General features: G+C 50.9%; 14 protein-coding genes across 14 annotated transcripts; 5 read left to right on the forward strand and 9 right to left on the reverse strand.

Annotated features, from left to right (window-relative positions):
- Window positions 1–65: 65 nt before the first annotated feature.
- Window positions 66–407, reverse strand: NEDG_00662 (40S ribosomal protein eS10; the record flags this gene model as incomplete). The annotated part of the gene is made up of 1 exon (XM_067688080.1): window positions 66–407. One exon carries the CDS (start codon window positions 405–407, stop codon window positions 66–68), a length of 342 nt encoding a protein of 113 aa, XP_067544177.1.
- Window positions 408–665: 258 nt separating this feature from the next.
- NEDG_00663 (uncharacterized protein) lies at window positions 666–1,019 on the forward strand (the record flags this gene model as incomplete). The annotated part of the gene is made up of 1 exon (XM_067688081.1): window positions 666–1,019. One exon carries the CDS (start codon window positions 666–668, stop codon window positions 1,017–1,019), a length of 354 nt encoding a protein of 117 aa, XP_067544178.1.
- NEDG_00664 (INO8 complex subunit C) lies at window positions 1,016–1,315 on the forward strand (the record flags this gene model as incomplete). Its single annotated transcript, XM_067688082.1, has 1 exon — window positions 1,016–1,315. The coding sequence occupies one exon, from the start codon at window positions 1,016–1,018 to the stop codon at window positions 1,313–1,315; it is 300 nt and encodes a 99-aa protein (XP_067544179.1).
- Window positions 1,316–1,325: 10 nt separating this feature from the next.
- NEDG_00665 (60S ribosomal protein uL13) lies at window positions 1,326–1,928 on the reverse strand (the record flags this gene model as incomplete). The annotated part of the gene is made up of 1 exon (XM_067688083.1): window positions 1,326–1,928. The coding sequence occupies one exon, from the start codon at window positions 1,926–1,928 to the stop codon at window positions 1,326–1,328; it is 603 nt and encodes a 200-aa protein (XP_067544180.1).
- Window positions 1,929–2,026: 98 nt separating this feature from the next.
- On the reverse strand, window positions 2,027–2,827 carry NEDG_00666 (ribosome production factor 2; the record flags this gene model as incomplete). Its single annotated transcript, XM_067688084.1, has 1 exon — window positions 2,027–2,827. The coding sequence occupies one exon, from the start codon at window positions 2,825–2,827 to the stop codon at window positions 2,027–2,029; it is 801 nt and encodes a 266-aa protein (XP_067544181.1).
- Window positions 2,828–3,028: 201 nt separating this feature from the next.
- On the reverse strand, window positions 3,029–4,222 carry NEDG_00667 (uncharacterized protein; the record flags this gene model as incomplete). Its single annotated transcript, XM_067688085.1, has 1 exon — window positions 3,029–4,222. The coding sequence occupies one exon, from the start codon at window positions 4,220–4,222 to the stop codon at window positions 3,029–3,031; it is 1,194 nt and encodes a 397-aa protein (XP_067544182.1).
- Window positions 4,223–4,571: 349 nt separating this feature from the next.
- On the reverse strand, window positions 4,572–5,336 carry NEDG_00668 (uncharacterized protein; the record flags this gene model as incomplete). Its single annotated transcript, XM_067688086.1, has 1 exon — window positions 4,572–5,336. One exon carries the CDS (start codon window positions 5,334–5,336, stop codon window positions 4,572–4,574), a length of 765 nt encoding a protein of 254 aa, XP_067544183.1.
- A 15-nt stretch (window positions 5,337–5,351) lies between these two features.
- On the forward strand, window positions 5,352–6,101 carry NEDG_00669 (diphthine-ammonia ligase; the record flags this gene model as incomplete). The annotated part of the gene is made up of 1 exon (XM_067688087.1): window positions 5,352–6,101. The coding sequence occupies one exon, from the start codon at window positions 5,352–5,354 to the stop codon at window positions 6,099–6,101; it is 750 nt and encodes a 249-aa protein (XP_067544184.1).
- A 168-nt stretch (window positions 6,102–6,269) lies between these two features.
- Window positions 6,270–7,073, reverse strand: NEDG_00670 (uncharacterized protein; the record flags this gene model as incomplete). The annotated part of the gene is made up of 1 exon (XM_067688088.1): window positions 6,270–7,073. One exon carries the CDS (start codon window positions 7,071–7,073, stop codon window positions 6,270–6,272), a length of 804 nt encoding a protein of 267 aa, XP_067544185.1.
- A 16-nt stretch (window positions 7,074–7,089) lies between these two features.
- On the forward strand, window positions 7,090–8,568 carry NEDG_00671 (glucose-6-phosphate 1-dehydrogenase; the record flags this gene model as incomplete). Its single annotated transcript, XM_067688089.1, has 1 exon — window positions 7,090–8,568. One exon carries the CDS (start codon window positions 7,090–7,092, stop codon window positions 8,566–8,568), a length of 1,479 nt encoding a protein of 492 aa, XP_067544186.1.
- Window positions 8,569–8,637: 69 nt separating this feature from the next.
- On the reverse strand, window positions 8,638–9,690 carry NEDG_00672 (uncharacterized protein; the record flags this gene model as incomplete). Its single annotated transcript, XM_067688090.1, has 1 exon — window positions 8,638–9,690. The coding sequence occupies one exon, from the start codon at window positions 9,688–9,690 to the stop codon at window positions 8,638–8,640; it is 1,053 nt and encodes a 350-aa protein (XP_067544187.1).
- Window positions 9,691–9,716: 26 nt separating this feature from the next.
- Window positions 9,717–10,391, reverse strand: NEDG_00673 (2S proteasome subunit beta 5; the record flags this gene model as incomplete). Its single annotated transcript, XM_067688091.1, has 1 exon — window positions 9,717–10,391. The coding sequence occupies one exon, from the start codon at window positions 10,389–10,391 to the stop codon at window positions 9,717–9,719; it is 675 nt and encodes a 224-aa protein (XP_067544188.1).
- Window positions 10,392–10,413: 22 nt separating this feature from the next.
- On the reverse strand, window positions 10,414–11,145 carry NEDG_00674 (2S proteasome subunit alpha 2; the record flags this gene model as incomplete). Its single annotated transcript, XM_067688092.1, has 1 exon — window positions 10,414–11,145. The coding sequence occupies one exon, from the start codon at window positions 11,143–11,145 to the stop codon at window positions 10,414–10,416; it is 732 nt and encodes a 243-aa protein (XP_067544189.1).
- A 34-nt stretch (window positions 11,146–11,179) lies between these two features.
- On the forward strand, window positions 11,180–15,607 carry NEDG_00675 (DNA-directed RNA polymerase I subunit RPA1; the record flags this gene model as incomplete). Its single annotated transcript, XM_067688093.1, has 1 exon — window positions 11,180–15,607. The coding sequence occupies one exon, from the start codon at window positions 11,180–11,182 to the stop codon at window positions 15,605–15,607; it is 4,428 nt and encodes a 1,475-aa protein (XP_067544190.1).
- Between the last annotated feature and the right edge of the window lie 41 nt (window positions 15,608–15,648).

Consider the following 15,648-nt stretch of genomic DNA (forward strand, 5'->3'; position numbering starts at 1 on the left):
CTGCACCCCGACCAGCCACGCACCGCACCGTACCCCGGCCAACCACATAAACCAGATAGCTTTATTTATCCTCTTCGGAACATAGTTGCCTCCTCAGCAGCAACCTCCTTCTCGCTCTCCAGGGGCATAGCACTGTGTGTTGCAGGGTACTCCTCTGCTCCAAGGTACAACTTGTTCCTGAGCCACTGAATGCCCGTGTGGTTTAGCGTGTAGTACGCGTGCTTCCAAATAAACTCTCTATCAAATAAGCCCTTTGAGTTCATGCTCTTAACGATTTTCATGACTTTGTGGTTGGTTACGTCAATCATTGGGTGGTTTTCAAGCGTTGACTTGTCTTCTACCACGATGCATCCATTTGTGAAGATAAACTCGTGGACTTTCTTAATTTCCTGGGTTGGAATAATCATTGCAAGGATAAAAAAATAAAACAAAAAATGGACGCATCCCGAGCCACCACCCTAATTCTGCCAACGCTAGCATACCTCTGCATTGTAGCAGTCGTTTCAAAAGTAAGTTATTCCAGCTAACCCAAGATAGCATACATCTCTGAAAGGATAGACACTCTTCTCATCTCGCTCCCAAACACGCTTGTTTTAGTCGTTTTAGTCGTTTACTTTTCCGCCCAAGGCTTCCTCAAGACCCAGAAGAAGCTTGTTTAAATTTTTATGAACGACAGTGTACGGGTGCTCTTCTCGGCCAAGGAGGCAATCCTTCCCATTGTGGTTAAAACGGGCCTTTCCCTCCTTGAAGCAGCACACATAAATAAAGTACCCCTCCAAGGCGCCTGTGAAGGATCCCTAGCTTGCTCCACCTGCCACGTAGTCCTAGATAGAGAAACTTACCAAAAAAACCAATCTACCCTAACGGAAAGAGAAGAAGATCTTTTAGACACGGCCAAAGGCCTCACACGAACTTCACGTCTTGGGTGCCAGTTATTTGTCAATCGCTCCTTTGAGAATCGGGTTATTAGAATCCCAAATATTAGCAAAAATATTGGGGAAGAGGTGGTAAAAAAATGAGCGGCAAAGAAGCAGAGAGGAAAAGCAAGAACAAGACGCTGAAACAATCGTACAACAAGCTCCTGGTTGAGTCCCCGCTTTTTATTTCCATGTTCACCAGAGTATCTACCAGGCCCACGCTTAAACTTTGCGACCTGGTTGGTCTTGAGGCCCACTACCTCTGCCCGCGAACGGGGCTGCAGTACCACTCCGTTGAGGTCTACGAGAGAATCAGAGAAATGTCAACGGACACGGCCCATATGGTCGGTAGAATAAGAACGCTTGGAGTAGATAGCAACTCTTTTGGGAGGAAATAAAGGCAACTGTTTATTCAATCTTTGAGATAAGCTCTGAAAGCTCTTTCTTGAAACCGTCACTGTTAATGAAGTCTTCCTTCTTTTGTTGTTGTGCCCTCTGAGTCTTGGCTACCTCTTCTGCCCTGATGAGCCTTTGGGTCTCAAACTTCTTAAGGATCTCGCCGTTGCTCCATCCCATCTGTGCACAGACCTCTCCAAGGGTGCATCTCTTTGTGTCTGGGTTGATTTGGGTTGAGGCAAGTGCGTGGGTGCAGACAACTCTTTCTACGTTTTCGTACTCAAGGGGGATACCGTCGAAAATAGTGATGCTGGCATAGTTCTGGGATCCTGACACACCTTTGTAGTTTAGCATACCTCTAACAACTCTTCTGAAGCACTTGGATGGCTCCTTGTAGTGGAATGGTCCTTTCTTTGGGTTAACCAAGCATCTCTTTCTCTTTTTGTCCTCGTATATTTTGATAAGTCTTTCAAGAGGGGAGGAGAAGATAGTTCCTTCTGCTCTGAGAACAACTACCTCGTACCCTTCGCGTGAGGCTTTTGCAACGTATGCTGCAAGTCTTCCCACAATATGACCTTTCGCGTCAATAACCAATTTTCTTCCAGTTGTAGCCATCTTATTCCTTGGGGTAAAAAATTAAAAATAAAATAGTTTATGGGTCGTGCGGTGCGTGTGCCGTACCGCAGCATGTGCCGTACCGCGGCATCTGCTCTCTATCTTTTCCTTGTCTTTCTCTCCCGCAGAGCTTTACCCTTGCTTAGCCTTAGCTCAGCAAGGTTTTGCTTTTCAAGGTGGAGAACGCCAAGGGTTGAGTTAAGGGGTCCTTTTTCAACGTTTTTAACCTTTTTCTCTGTTTGTCTAACGATCTTCTTCGATGTTTTAAATGACGACTCACTGCAGTGGAAGGTATTTAAGGTGGTGAGGGTGATTGACGGAGAAATGGGTGAAATAGAGAAGGGAGAGGCAGTTACTTTAAGAACATCGAGTGTAACTACTTCCCCAACAAAGGTAAGCCCGTAGGCGTGGTTGCAGACACTTATGCCCGCTGCTGTTGGCAAAGACTCTCTAAGCAGGTCGAGAAGTAGGTTCTGCAAGCGGGGGGAGCTACTGCGCCCGTTAACTATCACCACGGCCAGAGAGCCCGTGTCGATTGGAATAGCCCCCAGGGTGTCTTCTGAGACGATGTCAAAGTGGGCCATGTCAATGATTTGGTACTCGTGCGTTCTTCCCACGGTTATTCTTACCTTGTCCCCTTTAACTGGGTTTATGTAAACAAAAAGGGTGCATTCTAACCGTTTTAGCTGCTCTTCCAGTCTTCCGTTAGCTACTCCCGTATTTTCTGAGGAGGGCAAGCAGCTACTTTCTTTATCGATGTATCTGGTAGAGTCTTTCTTAGCTGAGAGAAAGAAGTCTGAGATGGGCTTGGTCTTTGGACTGTTTGCTGACTGGGTGATAACAGCTAGACGCTTGGGAGCCTCTTTCATGGTTGGGGTCTTCTCTTTCTTCGAGTGCATAAATATTTTCAGAAAAAGACCACTAAATAGACACGCCTACCACGGGCTTTGGGCTTTGGGCTTTGACGTGTCACGGTCTATGACTTGCCACCACAAAAACAGGTACAAAAGAAGGTTTAATAAAGTACCTGGCTATACCATGACCCATGACCCATGACCCATGACCTAGCCTAAGAGGCTGGTGCAGACTATACTATCGCCCTAGGCCAGGACTATTGGTGAGAAGGGGGAGGACTGTTTGGCCTCTATCCTTCCCTCAGTAACCAGCAGAAGAAGGCTAAAGAAGGCCAGGGCTTTATCTTTAGCACATGCCCCTTCTAAATGGTGGGTTAGCTCGGTTATAAGCTGGGGCATGTTCTGAAGACTCTGTCTCTCGCTACTGCCTGCCTCAACCTCTGGGCCTGTCTCAAACCCAATGCTATGTCTTAGTGCGTCAAATGAGGCCTCAAGGCTCATTGGTGGAATGTCGTCAATTAGGGGAAGGGTTGGGTTGTGCAGTGGAGAAATGACTGTGCCTCTGGGAATTTCCACCGACTGGTCCATTGACAGACCATCTATCTCCTCAATTGCTTCTGTAACGGCAAAAAAGCCTCTTATCTCTGTGGGAAGAAAAAGGGAAAATCTATCCCGATTTTTTACGGGGTAACTATCTGCTTGTAAGATTTTCAGGTACGCACTGGGCACTGTGGTAGTTCGATCAACTGTAACTTTTTCCTTCTTGTGTGGCAAGTCTTCAGCTAGCTTTCTCTTTGGGGGCTCTTCAGGCAGCGCCGGGAGGCTCTCTGGGTCGTTGAAGCTTGGAGGGTTGAAGGCCTCAACGGTATTCAGGGTGGTCTGGTTCTGGAGTGAAATCGAGTCGTTGAATATACTGGGTCTATCGAGAGTAACTGCATCTGAGAGCGAAATATCATTAAGACTGAAGGAGCAGTTGAAGGAAGAGGCCCCCAGGGATGCTCCAAACGAGGCCCGGGGCGCTTCTATCTCCAAAAGGGAGTTGGTGGTGTGCTCCACACTCGACCTATTGTTACCTGAAATACCAGCAAGAAAAAGCATTCTTAGGCCAGGGGTAACGGTTATTTTTTCTTTGGGGGCGCACCTGAAAGTGGCTGGACTGGTTTTCTGGGGCGGTAGATGGGTTATGTGGCTGAACAGGGCTGTGCAGTCCTCGTAAAGCATCTTTGTTTTCCTGAAGAAAAGCTTGGAAAGGCCCAGGAGTATGTGGCTGCTGGTTCTAAGGGCTAGCTCGGGAACCTTCCCCTTCTGAATCAAATCAACGGTTTCAGCAATTGAAGCGTGAGCTACCTCGGACTTAGTAAGTCTCCGGTCAAAATGTGCAGCTATCCATGCAGCTGAAAGCTTTCCTCGCCTTGAAAGTACCTCGACGGCGTAGAACATCCCTTTCCTCTGCCTCCTTCTTAAATAAAGAATATGCCGGGAAATTACCCGCCAAAAGAAGTGAAGCATATTCTAAGAATAAACCAGTAATTGTTTGTTTCTATTAATCAGCACCCACAACATAAATACAACAACGCTGTGACCACGATGGAAACAAAGAAAGAAGCCCCAGGTGTTGTTTTTGGAGCGGAAAAAGGGCTGTCCCTTGACCCAGCCACACCAGCCGCCTCGGTCAGTCACGTAGCTATTGACTGCCCTGAAAAGCCTTCCTCTGAGAGACCTAAGCCTGGAGAGTCTAGCTACGGCATTTACAACGAAAGCGAGAGTGTCTCCTACAGTAACAGGTAGCCTAGTCAAGCAGGGAGCGGGTGAGGCCGTGCTTCCTGGCGGCGTCCTCCGCCTCCTCCTGGGATATCGAGAGAATTAGGTGGGAGGGGTCGTGGAGAGAGTGTTCTTCCTGGTCTGCCGTTACTAGAAAGCTCCCGTTCTCTTTTGAAATAAAAGCCCGTTCTAGCTTGATGGCAAATGAGAGGTAAAGAAGGTTTTCAACGGTTTTTGCAAAATTTTCAGGGTCAACGATCAAATGAAGCAGCTCAATCCGTTTTTTTTGGCTCAGCACTTTAAAAATGGCTTTGACCTTTTCTGGGGCATCTATTTGTGCCAGGGTGTTTTTGGGCGCGGCTTCTGGGCGCTCTATTTCTCCCTCGTCCTTTCTTTTCTTGGGCGCCCGCCTGTCTCTTTCCAGGGCCTCCCCCTCAACCGAAAGGATGGCTGGAAAGAGGGCCCCTCTGAAGCAGCTGTGGGCCTCTCTGAAAAAGCCCTCTGAAAACACGGCCTCCCTCATTGAAGCGACAAACTCTTCGGGCGTAATTAGTGCACCCACACAGAGCTTGTGGAGGCGGTTGGATGCTATATCAACCACCTCCCCAGAAACAGAGGCGTCCAAGCGTAGCTCTGGGGTGGTTGTAACTGAAGCAAGAAGGGTGTTGGTTCTTTGGTAGATGGCAAACAAAGAACTCTCTGCTTCTGAGGAGTCTTTCTTCTCCTTTGTTTCCTCCATTAGTTCAATGTACTCCTTTCTTATCCTAGCGCTAGCTAAAGGTCCTTTAGACATTGTAAAAAATTAGCCATGCGTTTTATTGCTCTGCTCAGTGGAGGCAAAGATAGCATTTACAACACAATGAAGGCTTTGGAGGAGAATCACCAACTAGTTGCCGTGCTTAACATGAAAACCCCTGAGGAGAAAGACTCTTACATGTACCAGTACGCTGGAAACAACTTAGTGGCTGCAGTAGCTGAGTGCTTGAACGTTCCGCTTGAACAGGCCGAGACGAGCGGCCTATCTAAGACCCAGGACCTAGACTACCAGGAAACAGCCGATGACGAAGTAGAAGACCTCTACCACGCCCTGAAGCACCTGAAGGAGAAGTACAGCTTAGAGGGTGTTGGCGTTGGCGCAATTATGTCGCAGTACCAGAACAACCGAGTGATCAACGTTTGCCAGAGACTCAGCTTAACGCCCCTCGCATACCTCTGGAACAGGAACCAGAGAGAGCTTCTTGAGGAGATGGTCGACGCAAAAGTAGATGCCATCTTGATTAAAGCAGGTGGACATCCTCTATCTGCACTGATTGGGAAAAACATTTCAGAGGTTCTCACAACCTACACGGCCTATGCAGCCAATCAAATAGAGCTTTCCAAGGGCGTGCTAACGGAAGAAGATTTCAACGTCTGTGGAGAGGGAGGGGAGTACGAAACACTAACTTTAGATGCCCCCATCTTTACCAAGCGCATTGTTCTCACCAAAACCTCTTTTACCACCGATGAAACAGACACAGTAACTCTTAATCTTTTAGAGTTCAAAGTGGTACTTAAATAAAAAAAGGAAGCTAATCTGTATGTCAGATTATTAATTTATTAAGCTACAGTTTAGTTTCTCCAATCTATTAAGGTTCACAGGTATAAATAGAGATAGAAAATAGTCAGAATGAAGCACCGCGTCTTGGAATTGTCATGTGCGGGTGTGGGGGCAATTGTCGGGTGGGGGCTAGGTGTGATGGAAGTCGGAGTAGTACTCCATTCCTTTCTTGGTTAGGTTTTGAATGGTTTCTGGGGGAATGCCGTTTTTTAGAAGGTTCTCAATTAGAACGCTGTGGTAGGTCGTTGAGTACTGAGTTAGTGAAGTGACTGGGGCAGTGTAGAGAGCAAGGGACTGGTTGAACAGGTCTTGCTTCTTCTTTCGAGTCGCAGCATACTTGTCAACGGGGGAAGGGCTCAGCGCCTCAGCGAGTCTAAGCAGCTCTTTTTTAACAAAGGCAGCTGTGTACCGGCTGGCTGGAATAATCGCCTCTATAGATGCTAGGATGTCTTTGGGATCTTTTTCGGGGAGACAGAGACAGGCGCAGCTAACAAGAGGACTCTTTCTGTAGAAGTATCCCTTTGAGTGCAGCTCCCTGACAGAGCCCAGCTCGTTTTTAGGGCGCTTCTCTGTTCGGGTGAGCGTTTGGTAGACGCGGCGGTAGATGCTCTCAATGTACTCGGCTGAAGGTTCGGCAAAACAGGGAAAGGTGGCTCTGTTCCGGCCTATAAAAGAAAGAAGTGCCGTTTTATCCAGGCCAGAGTACCTGACGATATCTTCAATCACAATCGGGAAATTGCAACTCTTCAGATGCATGTAAGCGATAAGGATGCTTTTGGCAGCGATGCTAATCTTCCCGGAAAAGAGGGAGGTATCAACAAGGGCAGAGATCTCATAGAAGTGCGAGGACGCATTAAGCTCATTCAAGATCTTTTCTAAAGACCTGGCCCAAGGAAGAGACACCGCTGGCTGTTTTTGTCTCTGTTTGTGCATTCGCTTGAAAAAATTAATGTTAGTAATTATTGGGGCCACCGGAGACCTGTGCAAGAAGAAAATCTTTCCCGCACTTGATGCAATGCTGCGGGAGAAGCTCAGCCACTGCACCAAAACAGATTTTATAGAAAAGGAGCTGGAACACACCTCAGGAACGCTAAGCAGCTCAGTGTCCACCCTGGCACTAAAGCACAGCCCAATCACCCACGCCAACCCCGCCAATCCCAGGAATCGGAAAGAGTACCTCTGTATGGACGAGGCGGGGATGCAGGTGACCCAGCTAGAGCAGGGCAACTTACTGAAAAACTCGGGAGAAAAGATTCCAGCCATCCTGGGGTATGCACGCACCCCACTAACTACCCCAGAGTTTCTGCGGCGGATAGACCCAAGCATTAACTTCCTGAAAGAAACGGTTGAGGCGATTGAGTACGTCCACGGGTCGTACGAGGAATGCATTGAAAGGATTAGTGGACGGGTTGGTGGACGGGTTGGGCAGGAAGTAGCTGAAACTGTCTACTTCTACCTGGCAGTGCCTCCCGAGGTGTACCCGGTGATAACTGCCCAGGTAGCTTCTTTTGAGAGAAAAAGCGTCATTCTTGCAGAGAAGCCACATGGCACCTCATTAGAAACCTTCTACCTCCTGAAGAAACAGGCAGACGCACTTCCCTGCCCCCTGCTCTGTGTTGACCACTACCTCTTTAAAAACGTCATTCTCCAAGTACCACGGCTGCTTGCCGAGACAGTTCTTGGGCAGGTGGTCAAGCCCGGGCTGGTCAAGAAGATAAAGGGATGCTTTAATGAGGTGGGAGACGTAAAGGGAAGAGAGGGGTACTACAACGCCTCTGGAGCCTGCAGGGACGTAGTTCAGAACCACTTGCTGCAGTCGCTCTCAATTCTTCTCTCAAGCAAGACAGCCAGCAAGCTCCAGGTTCTCCAGGCCATTGAGCCACTGAGCCCGGAAAACACCAAGTATGGAGGATACGAGGAATACGTTAAGGAGATAGCCAGGCTTGGGGACAAAGCAACTGCAGAAACCTATGTGAAGACGCGAACAAGGATTTCAGGGGGCTGGGGCGTTCCACTAACCCTTGAGGGCGGGAAGAAGCTCAAAAAGCACTTTGTTGGCTTCCTGGTAACCCTGAGCGCAGCAGGCATTGAGGTAGTTCGCAACTATACCAACCAAAGCACCGACTTTGAGAACAAGAAGAGGCTTGCCGAAACCTCTACCGAAAGCATTACTGGGATGGTGCGGATAGAAATAACGCCAAAAGAAACAGCGACTATCTACCTGAAAGAAAAGAAAAGGCTTCTGAAAAGGATAAACCTACCAATTACCCGCGCAGCCAACGGATCAACGCCGTACCAAACACTCTTCAAGTACATCCTTTCCACCGATACACCAGCCAGCCACTTCTCCACCCCAGAAGAGGTAGAGCAGCAGTGGAAGATAGTTGAGCCCATCCTAAACGACCAACCCAGAAGATTCATTTATTGATCCCGCAAACCTCGAAAGCCCGAAGTACCGAGACCTCGAAAACCCGAAGTACCGAAAACCCGAACCTCATTAGGAGATCATTTCAGCCTGCTCCCACAAATCATTGGCGCGGTCATAGCCCCCAAGGTTCTCAGCAAAGCTTCGGGGAAGGGTGGTGTCATAGTAGCTGACGACATCTTTGTTCCTTTCCGAGAGCGCCGCAGACACAAGGCAGGTCGCATACACCCCAGGATCCGAGGCAGAAAGAACGAGGCGATTGATGCGTGGAAACGAGTTAACTGCCTCAGAAAAAAGCAGGCTGGTACTTACGACACTAACATCGAGGTAGTGGTACCTGGCCTTAGCGCCAAAAGCCAAGAGAACGGTGCACATCTGGCTGTAGCTGAAGGAAAAGAAGGCACTTGGAAAGAGGGAGGGAGCATACTCCCCGCCCAACAGGTTAAATACCCGGCACGCATTGATAACCACCCGGCCCTCACCGCTTTTCAGGGCGGGAGCGAGTCCGCGGATAAGAAGAAAGCCAAGCAGGTAGTTTTTGCGAACGTTCGGGTCCTTTTCCAATAAAACCCGGTCAACATCCCTGTAGGGTTGGCGCTTGCTAATGAATCCCCGCTTCTTTTTCGAGGGGACAATCTTTTTTTCCACCCCTTTGATTTCCGTTGGGTTGTTGCCATGCTTTTTATATCTCTGAAGATTAACAATCAGAAGATCAACGTTTTTCTGAGACTGGGTTATTTTTTTGATGAAGATTTCTGCAGACTCCTCCCTATCTAGACCCGTGCGTATCCCCAGCGTATGCTCCGTTTCCTCGCCTTTTTCTGAGGGATAAATAACGGTGTACCCAAAGCTTACCAGAAGCTCTTTTAGGGCCCGCCCACCGCGCGAGGACCCGTCCAGAATCACAGCCACCCGTTTTTTCGGGGCCTGCGCTCTTGCCTGCAGCTCCTGGAGCCTGGTCCGCCAGATAGACGCCTGCTTCCTGGAGAAGTACTCGTGAACGACCTCCATCGCCCAGAGCAGAAGAAACTTCCCATCAAAAGGAAAAACAACCCCTCCCAGAAAGCTGACCAAAGCAAAGAATCGGCACAGAACAAACCCGCTGCTCGTACCCCCCTTCCTCATTGCCTGTTTGTTTGTTTGGGTGCTATTTATTGCATGTACCTCTCGTAAAGGTCTGAGATGTCGTTGGTGTCTATCTTCTCCCAGCCGTTCTGGTTGATGAAGTAAAGGTTGACCACCCCCCCTGAGTAGGCGTCGCGGTGTCCTGCGTGGAAGATGGCCCTTCGCCCCAGCTCAAGCGCCTCTTCTTTTGATAGGTCCTCGCGGTACTCAGTGTTGAGGATCCCGTAGGCAAACAACGACCCACTGCCAACGGAAAAGATCTTTCCACTGATGCAGTTGGCCTCGTTGTCAACGTAGTAGAGCCCCGGGCCGTTCTTGTCCCATCCACAGACCATCGTTCCCAGGCTCAGGCCCCTTCCCCGGTACTGCTTCAGGGTGGCTGCAAGGTACTTGGCTGCAGCCCGGGCCGTTATTCTTTCGTCGTATTTCAGCTCGTGGGTCTTGGCATAGCTCCCCATCACCCGCTCCCAGTAGTAGCAGTCAGCAGCGCCCCCAGCCATGGTGCCAATGAGGTACTTGTTGACTTCAATGACCTTCTTGACCGTCTGCGAGGCAATGTAAGGTCCCGACGTAGCTCTGGAGTCTACAGCAACCACCATTCCCTCTTTTACAATGAAGGCGGCCGTTGTTGTTCCCTTATCCAACGCAAAGGGCCCCTCAAACGCGCTTGCTTTCCTTTCTGCACCGATGGAAAAAGACATAATTGCAAACATTTGCGCCTATTTATTCACTGTGCATCGACACATCGGAGTACTCTGAGGCGTACTGATGAATGAGCCCGGGGTCAACGCTCTTTTGGGCGTACCCCTCGTCCCTTGAAACGTACATCATTTCCAGGACAAAAGGGCCCTCGGCCATTGTGTCCCTGCTCAGGTGGAAGACCCGGGTGGCACAGCGGATGGCGTCGTCAAGAGAAAACGAGGCAAAGTCAATCTTCTCCAGCTCCGTCTTGGCAGCCTGGGCATTGCTCCCAATCGCGTAGGCTCGGCACTGGTTGATGGCTCCCGAGGGGTCGGCGTGCAGGAGAGCCAGCTTTCCATTAGCGCCTGAAGAGAGAAGAAACTCACAGCCAATGGCTCGTGTGTTCATGTGCGCTGAGAAGTACATGAGGTAGTGTCTCAGCATCTGGGTGATTTCGCTTTCGTTGAGCTCCCGGTCAGAATCGGTCAGCATCTCCTGGGCGTGCTGTCTTAAGAGGTGGACAATGACGTTGTTGTCGTGGGCCATTCCAGAGTAGAGGAGGGCATACGTCTCTGAGAGGGCGCTGATGCTCTGGCAGGCAGCAATGTCGACAATTTTTGAGGTTGTTTGTTTTTCTACAGCGAGAAGAACTCCGCCAGCGAAACGTATGCCAAGCGCTGTATTTCCCTTTCCAGCAGCTTTTCTAGCGTACTCTATTTGGAGGAGGTTTCCAGTGTCGGTGTACCTACCGCCTGCATCTATGTTCTGCGACATTCTTAAACAAACAGAACAGAAATCTTTTTATTTTATGTTCAGAGACACTAGGCCGTTGCTAGCCACCCCGGAGAGCATAGAGCTTGTGCTGTGCGACCCTGAAGAAATCAAAGCAGGCAGCGTTGCAGAGATAAGAAGTGCAAAGGATTTTGACGATTTAGGCAATCCTCACCCGAACACCGTTTACGACCCCAGACTAGGCGCCACCCGGGACAGTCCGTGTGCCACCTGCCACCTGAAAGAAAGACAGTGCCCAGGGCACTTTGGGCACATTAACCTACCACTCCCCGTTTACAACCCACTAACACACGACGTTTTTGTCAAGGTGCTCAGGCACATGTGCTTTGCCTGTAAGAGGCTGCGAATGGGCAAGCTTAGAACGGAGGCGCTGAGGACCCAGCTGGAGCTCACGGACAAAGGATACACCGGGCTCTCCAGGGAGCTAGGGCGGTGCAGAGAGGGGGAGCTTGAGGAAAAAGTGCCCAGCGTGGTGGCAGAGGCTGCTAAGAGGGCGAAGCTGAGCGAGTCGCCCGGGGAGAGGGCGATACTCACCAAGCAGTTCCTGGCCGGGGGGGGCCTGGTTCGGGTGTGCCTGTGGTGCGGTACAGCCCCCGGAAAGATCGAAACGTCGGGTCTAAGGATCCACATCAACAGAACCACAACGGCGAAGGAGGGCGCGACTATCAAGAGGCAGGAGATACTCTTGCCTGTCGAGGCGGTTGGCTTGCTGCAGGAGCTGACCACTAACGAGGAAGGCTTTTTAAGCTGCCTGTTTAAAACGAGGCACGCGAAGAAGCAGGGCGCCAACTTTCTCATTCCAGAGTTCTTCATCGAGGTCCTTCCGCTGCCCCCCGTAGCCTTTAGGCCGGTGGAGACGCTTCCTAACGGAACCCGGACCCACTCGCCCCGAACGTCGCAGTACCAGAAAATCATTACGGTGGCCCAGACCATCTTTCAGATGGATGCGTCCACCACGACCCTAACCGACGAGTACCTGGCTCTCCAGGAGGCCGTTGCTGCCGTCTACATCGGGCACACGCCAACGGAAAAGGGCGGGGTCCGGGGGGTAAAGCAGGTAATCGAGAAGAAGGAGGGCCTTTTTAGGAGACACATTATGGGAAAGCGGGTCAACTTCAGTGCCCGGTCAGTTATTTCGCCCGATCCTTCCATTGACACCAATGAGGTCGGCGTGCCTGAAATCTTTGCCAGAAAGCTCACCATCCCCATTCCCGTGTCAGCCCTAACGGCCAAAGAGCTCAAACAGGCGATTGAAAACGGGCCAAAGTATCCAGGGGCTGAGTTCATTGAGGACACCGAGGGAAGGCTTATTAACCTGAAGTACATGCCAGAGGAAAGAAGAATCCACCTCTCCCGGCAAATTCTCACCAACGCCTCGTCCAGCGCCCACAGCGCCACCAAAAACACCCAGGACACGGAGAGGTACACCGACGAGATAAACCTCCAGAAAGAGAGCAGCCCGGGGATCAAGAAGGTCTGGAGACACATGAAAGACGGGGACTACGTTCTGGTGAACAGGCAGCCGTCTCTGCACAAGGTCAGTATCATGGGGCACCGGGTGAAGGTGCTTAAAAAAGAGAGAACCATTCGCATCCACTACGTTAACTGCAACGCCTACAACGCCGACTTTGACGGGGACGAGATGAACATCCACTTCCCCCAGGACATCCAGGGCCAGGTAGAGGCTGCAGAGATCTGCTCCACCAACCAGTGCTACATCTCAGCAACTAATGGGCAGCCAGTGCGCGGGCACGTCCAGGACCACGTCGTTATTGCCTCGATCCTCTCACAGACGGGAACGTTCCTGGAGGAGGGCGAGTACTTCCAGATGTGCACGGCCCCGCTGATTGGGGGAAGGCTGCGCCCGGCCATTCCCACCATTCTGCGGCCTAAAAGGCTCTACACCGGAAAGCAGGCGATTACCTCGGCCATTGTCAATTCGGGTATTTTTGTCAGTTTGACGCAAAAGTCCAAGCTAGGGGACTCGGTTGTCATAAAAAGCGGGGAGGTGCTTGCCGGCACCTTTGACAAGGGGCAGGTTGGGGCGTCGCCCTTTGGGGTGGTCCATGCCGCCCAGGAAATCTACGGGGGAGCTGCCGCGAACACTCTGCTCACCACTCTTGGACGGCTTTTCAACCGCGCCCTGATCTCAATGGGCCACTCCTGCACCATGCACGATCTTTTCATTGGGGCAGAGCCTGAAAAGGCCCGAAAGCAGGAGATAGAGAGGGGGCAGGTCCGGGGAGAGGCGCTCTCAGAAGACTTCCTGGCAACAAGACCGAGCTTTGTCCTTGACAACGCCCTGGCCATCTCCAGGCAGGAGCCCCAGGAAAGCAAGCGAGAGCTTGACTCAAACATGAGAGAGGTGACTGGAGAGGTTAGCTCGGTGGTGCTTGAGGGGGTCAGCAAAGGCCTGGAGATTCTTGGGATGAACAACGGGATGTACCTCATGGTAGCCTCGGGGGCCAAGGGAAGCTTGGTTAACCTGGGGCAGATTATATCGATGCTTGGGCAGCAAGAGCTTGAGGGCATGCGCGTGCCCATTATGCGATCGGGGCGGTCCCTCCCAACCTTTGACCCGCTTGAAAACGACCCGCGGGCAGGGGGCTTTATCTCCCAGCGGTTTTTAACGGGCGTTCATCCCGAAGAGTTCTACTTCCACTGCATGGCCGGTCGGGAGGGCTTAATTGACACGGCCGTTAAAACCAGTCGGTCGGGGTACCTGCAGAGGTGTCTTATCAAGCACTTGGAGGGCGTCTGCGTGGAGGCGGACGGCTCGGTGCGAGACTCCGATGGGTCTTTGATCCAGATGGTTTATGGGGACGATGGGATTCATCCGGAAAAGCGGGCCTATCTCTTCAACCACCAGTTTTATCGGAGCAACCACGCCAGCCACGCCCTTCCTGCGCCCGCGCGTCTTTCTTCAGGGGACCTTTACAATCTGCGGGCCAATCCCGGCGCGCTTTCTCAGAAGTATCTTGATTCGTATGCCGCCTCCCCCGCCAACTATCAACGGCAAAACCCTGAAAATCTCCGAAACCCCGAGAACGGGAACGAGAGCGAGATGTCTGAGTTATGGACCAGGTACGTTAGAGCCACGGTAGACCCGGGAGAGGCCGTTGGGATACTGGCGGCACAGAGTGTTGGCGAGCCATCGACGCAAATGACACTGAACACCTTCCACTTGGCTGGTGTGGGCGGGAAGAACGTTACATTGGGTATGCCTAGGCTGAAAGAGCTTGTTTTTACAGCCACCAAGGAGATAAAAACGCCTCTCATCACAGCGACGTCAAAACCAAACCTTACCGAAACAGAAATCCGAACACTTACTAGATCGGGAAAAAAGAAAGCTATTGATGCAATCAAGGACATATCGGTGCAAGAGGTTGAGCTACTGGCGCCTACGCCATCAAGAATGCTCAAAATCAGGATAACACCCAAAGAAGACCAGGCAGGCCCTCTCTTCCACGCCCTGAAGGAGCAGTTCTTTGTTCAGTTCGCTAAGGAGATGAAGGCATTCATTCGCTCCCTTACCGAGCAGCTAATTGAAGAGGGAAGCGCCAAAAAAGAAGTATCCACCGCCGCCAAAGCATCAGAAGAGGACAATGAAGAGTCCTCCGAAGACAAAGGCAGTGACGATGAGTCATCATCTGCCTCACAACCCGAACGTGATCAGCCCACCCCCGAAGAACCTGAAAACCTCGAAAACCCCGAAAACGGAAACCCCGAAAACGAAAACGAAGAACCTGACCACCAGTCAAGCACGCACAGCGAGAGCGACAGCGACACAGGGCCCCGGCCAGCACTTGCACAATCAGAAGAACAGTCATGCACGCTCAGTGACAGCGGCACAGAAATAACCATGGTTCTTCATGTCCCGCTGCTCTTCAAAACCGTCTACCTGCAACGCATAGAAAAGGTTCTTGGCAAAATAAGCACGTGCAGCTCTACAGACTTTGAAAGCTGCACCTACACCAACGGACAGTTCATTGTTCAGGGAGGATCTATCTACTCTCTTTCAACAGCCATTGAAAATACCGTTATCACCGATGTTCTTGACATTTACACAGCTAGGTCAAACAGTATCTGGGAGGTGTTCCAGACGCTAGGCATTGAAGCAGCAAGGCACACAATCATTCGAGAGATCCAGGCAGTCTTTGAGGTTTACGGGATTGGAATAGACTACCGCCACCTATCGGTCATTGCCGACTACATGACCTACACCGGAAGCATTACACCATTCAACCGAGGCACCTTTGGCACCCGCGGGTCACCCTTCCAAAAGATATCGTATGAAACAGCGTACTCCTTTATTAAGGCCATGGTTGTTAACGGAGAGAAGGATATACTGCAGAACCCTTCCTCCTGCATAACGGTGGGCAAGAGTATTCCTCTAGGCACAAACACCTCAGAAGTAGCCTATAGAGCAGTGGAGAAACAATAAACTAGCCAACTATCACCCATCACCTATCAGCCACTCTTTGT

Source organism: Nematocida displodere (assembly GCF_001642395.1).
Source record: "Nematocida displodere strain JUm2807 chromosome Unknown 2, whole genome shotgun sequence".
In the NCBI taxonomy this organism is placed as follows: domain Eukaryota; kingdom Fungi; phylum Microsporidia; genus Nematocida; species Nematocida displodere.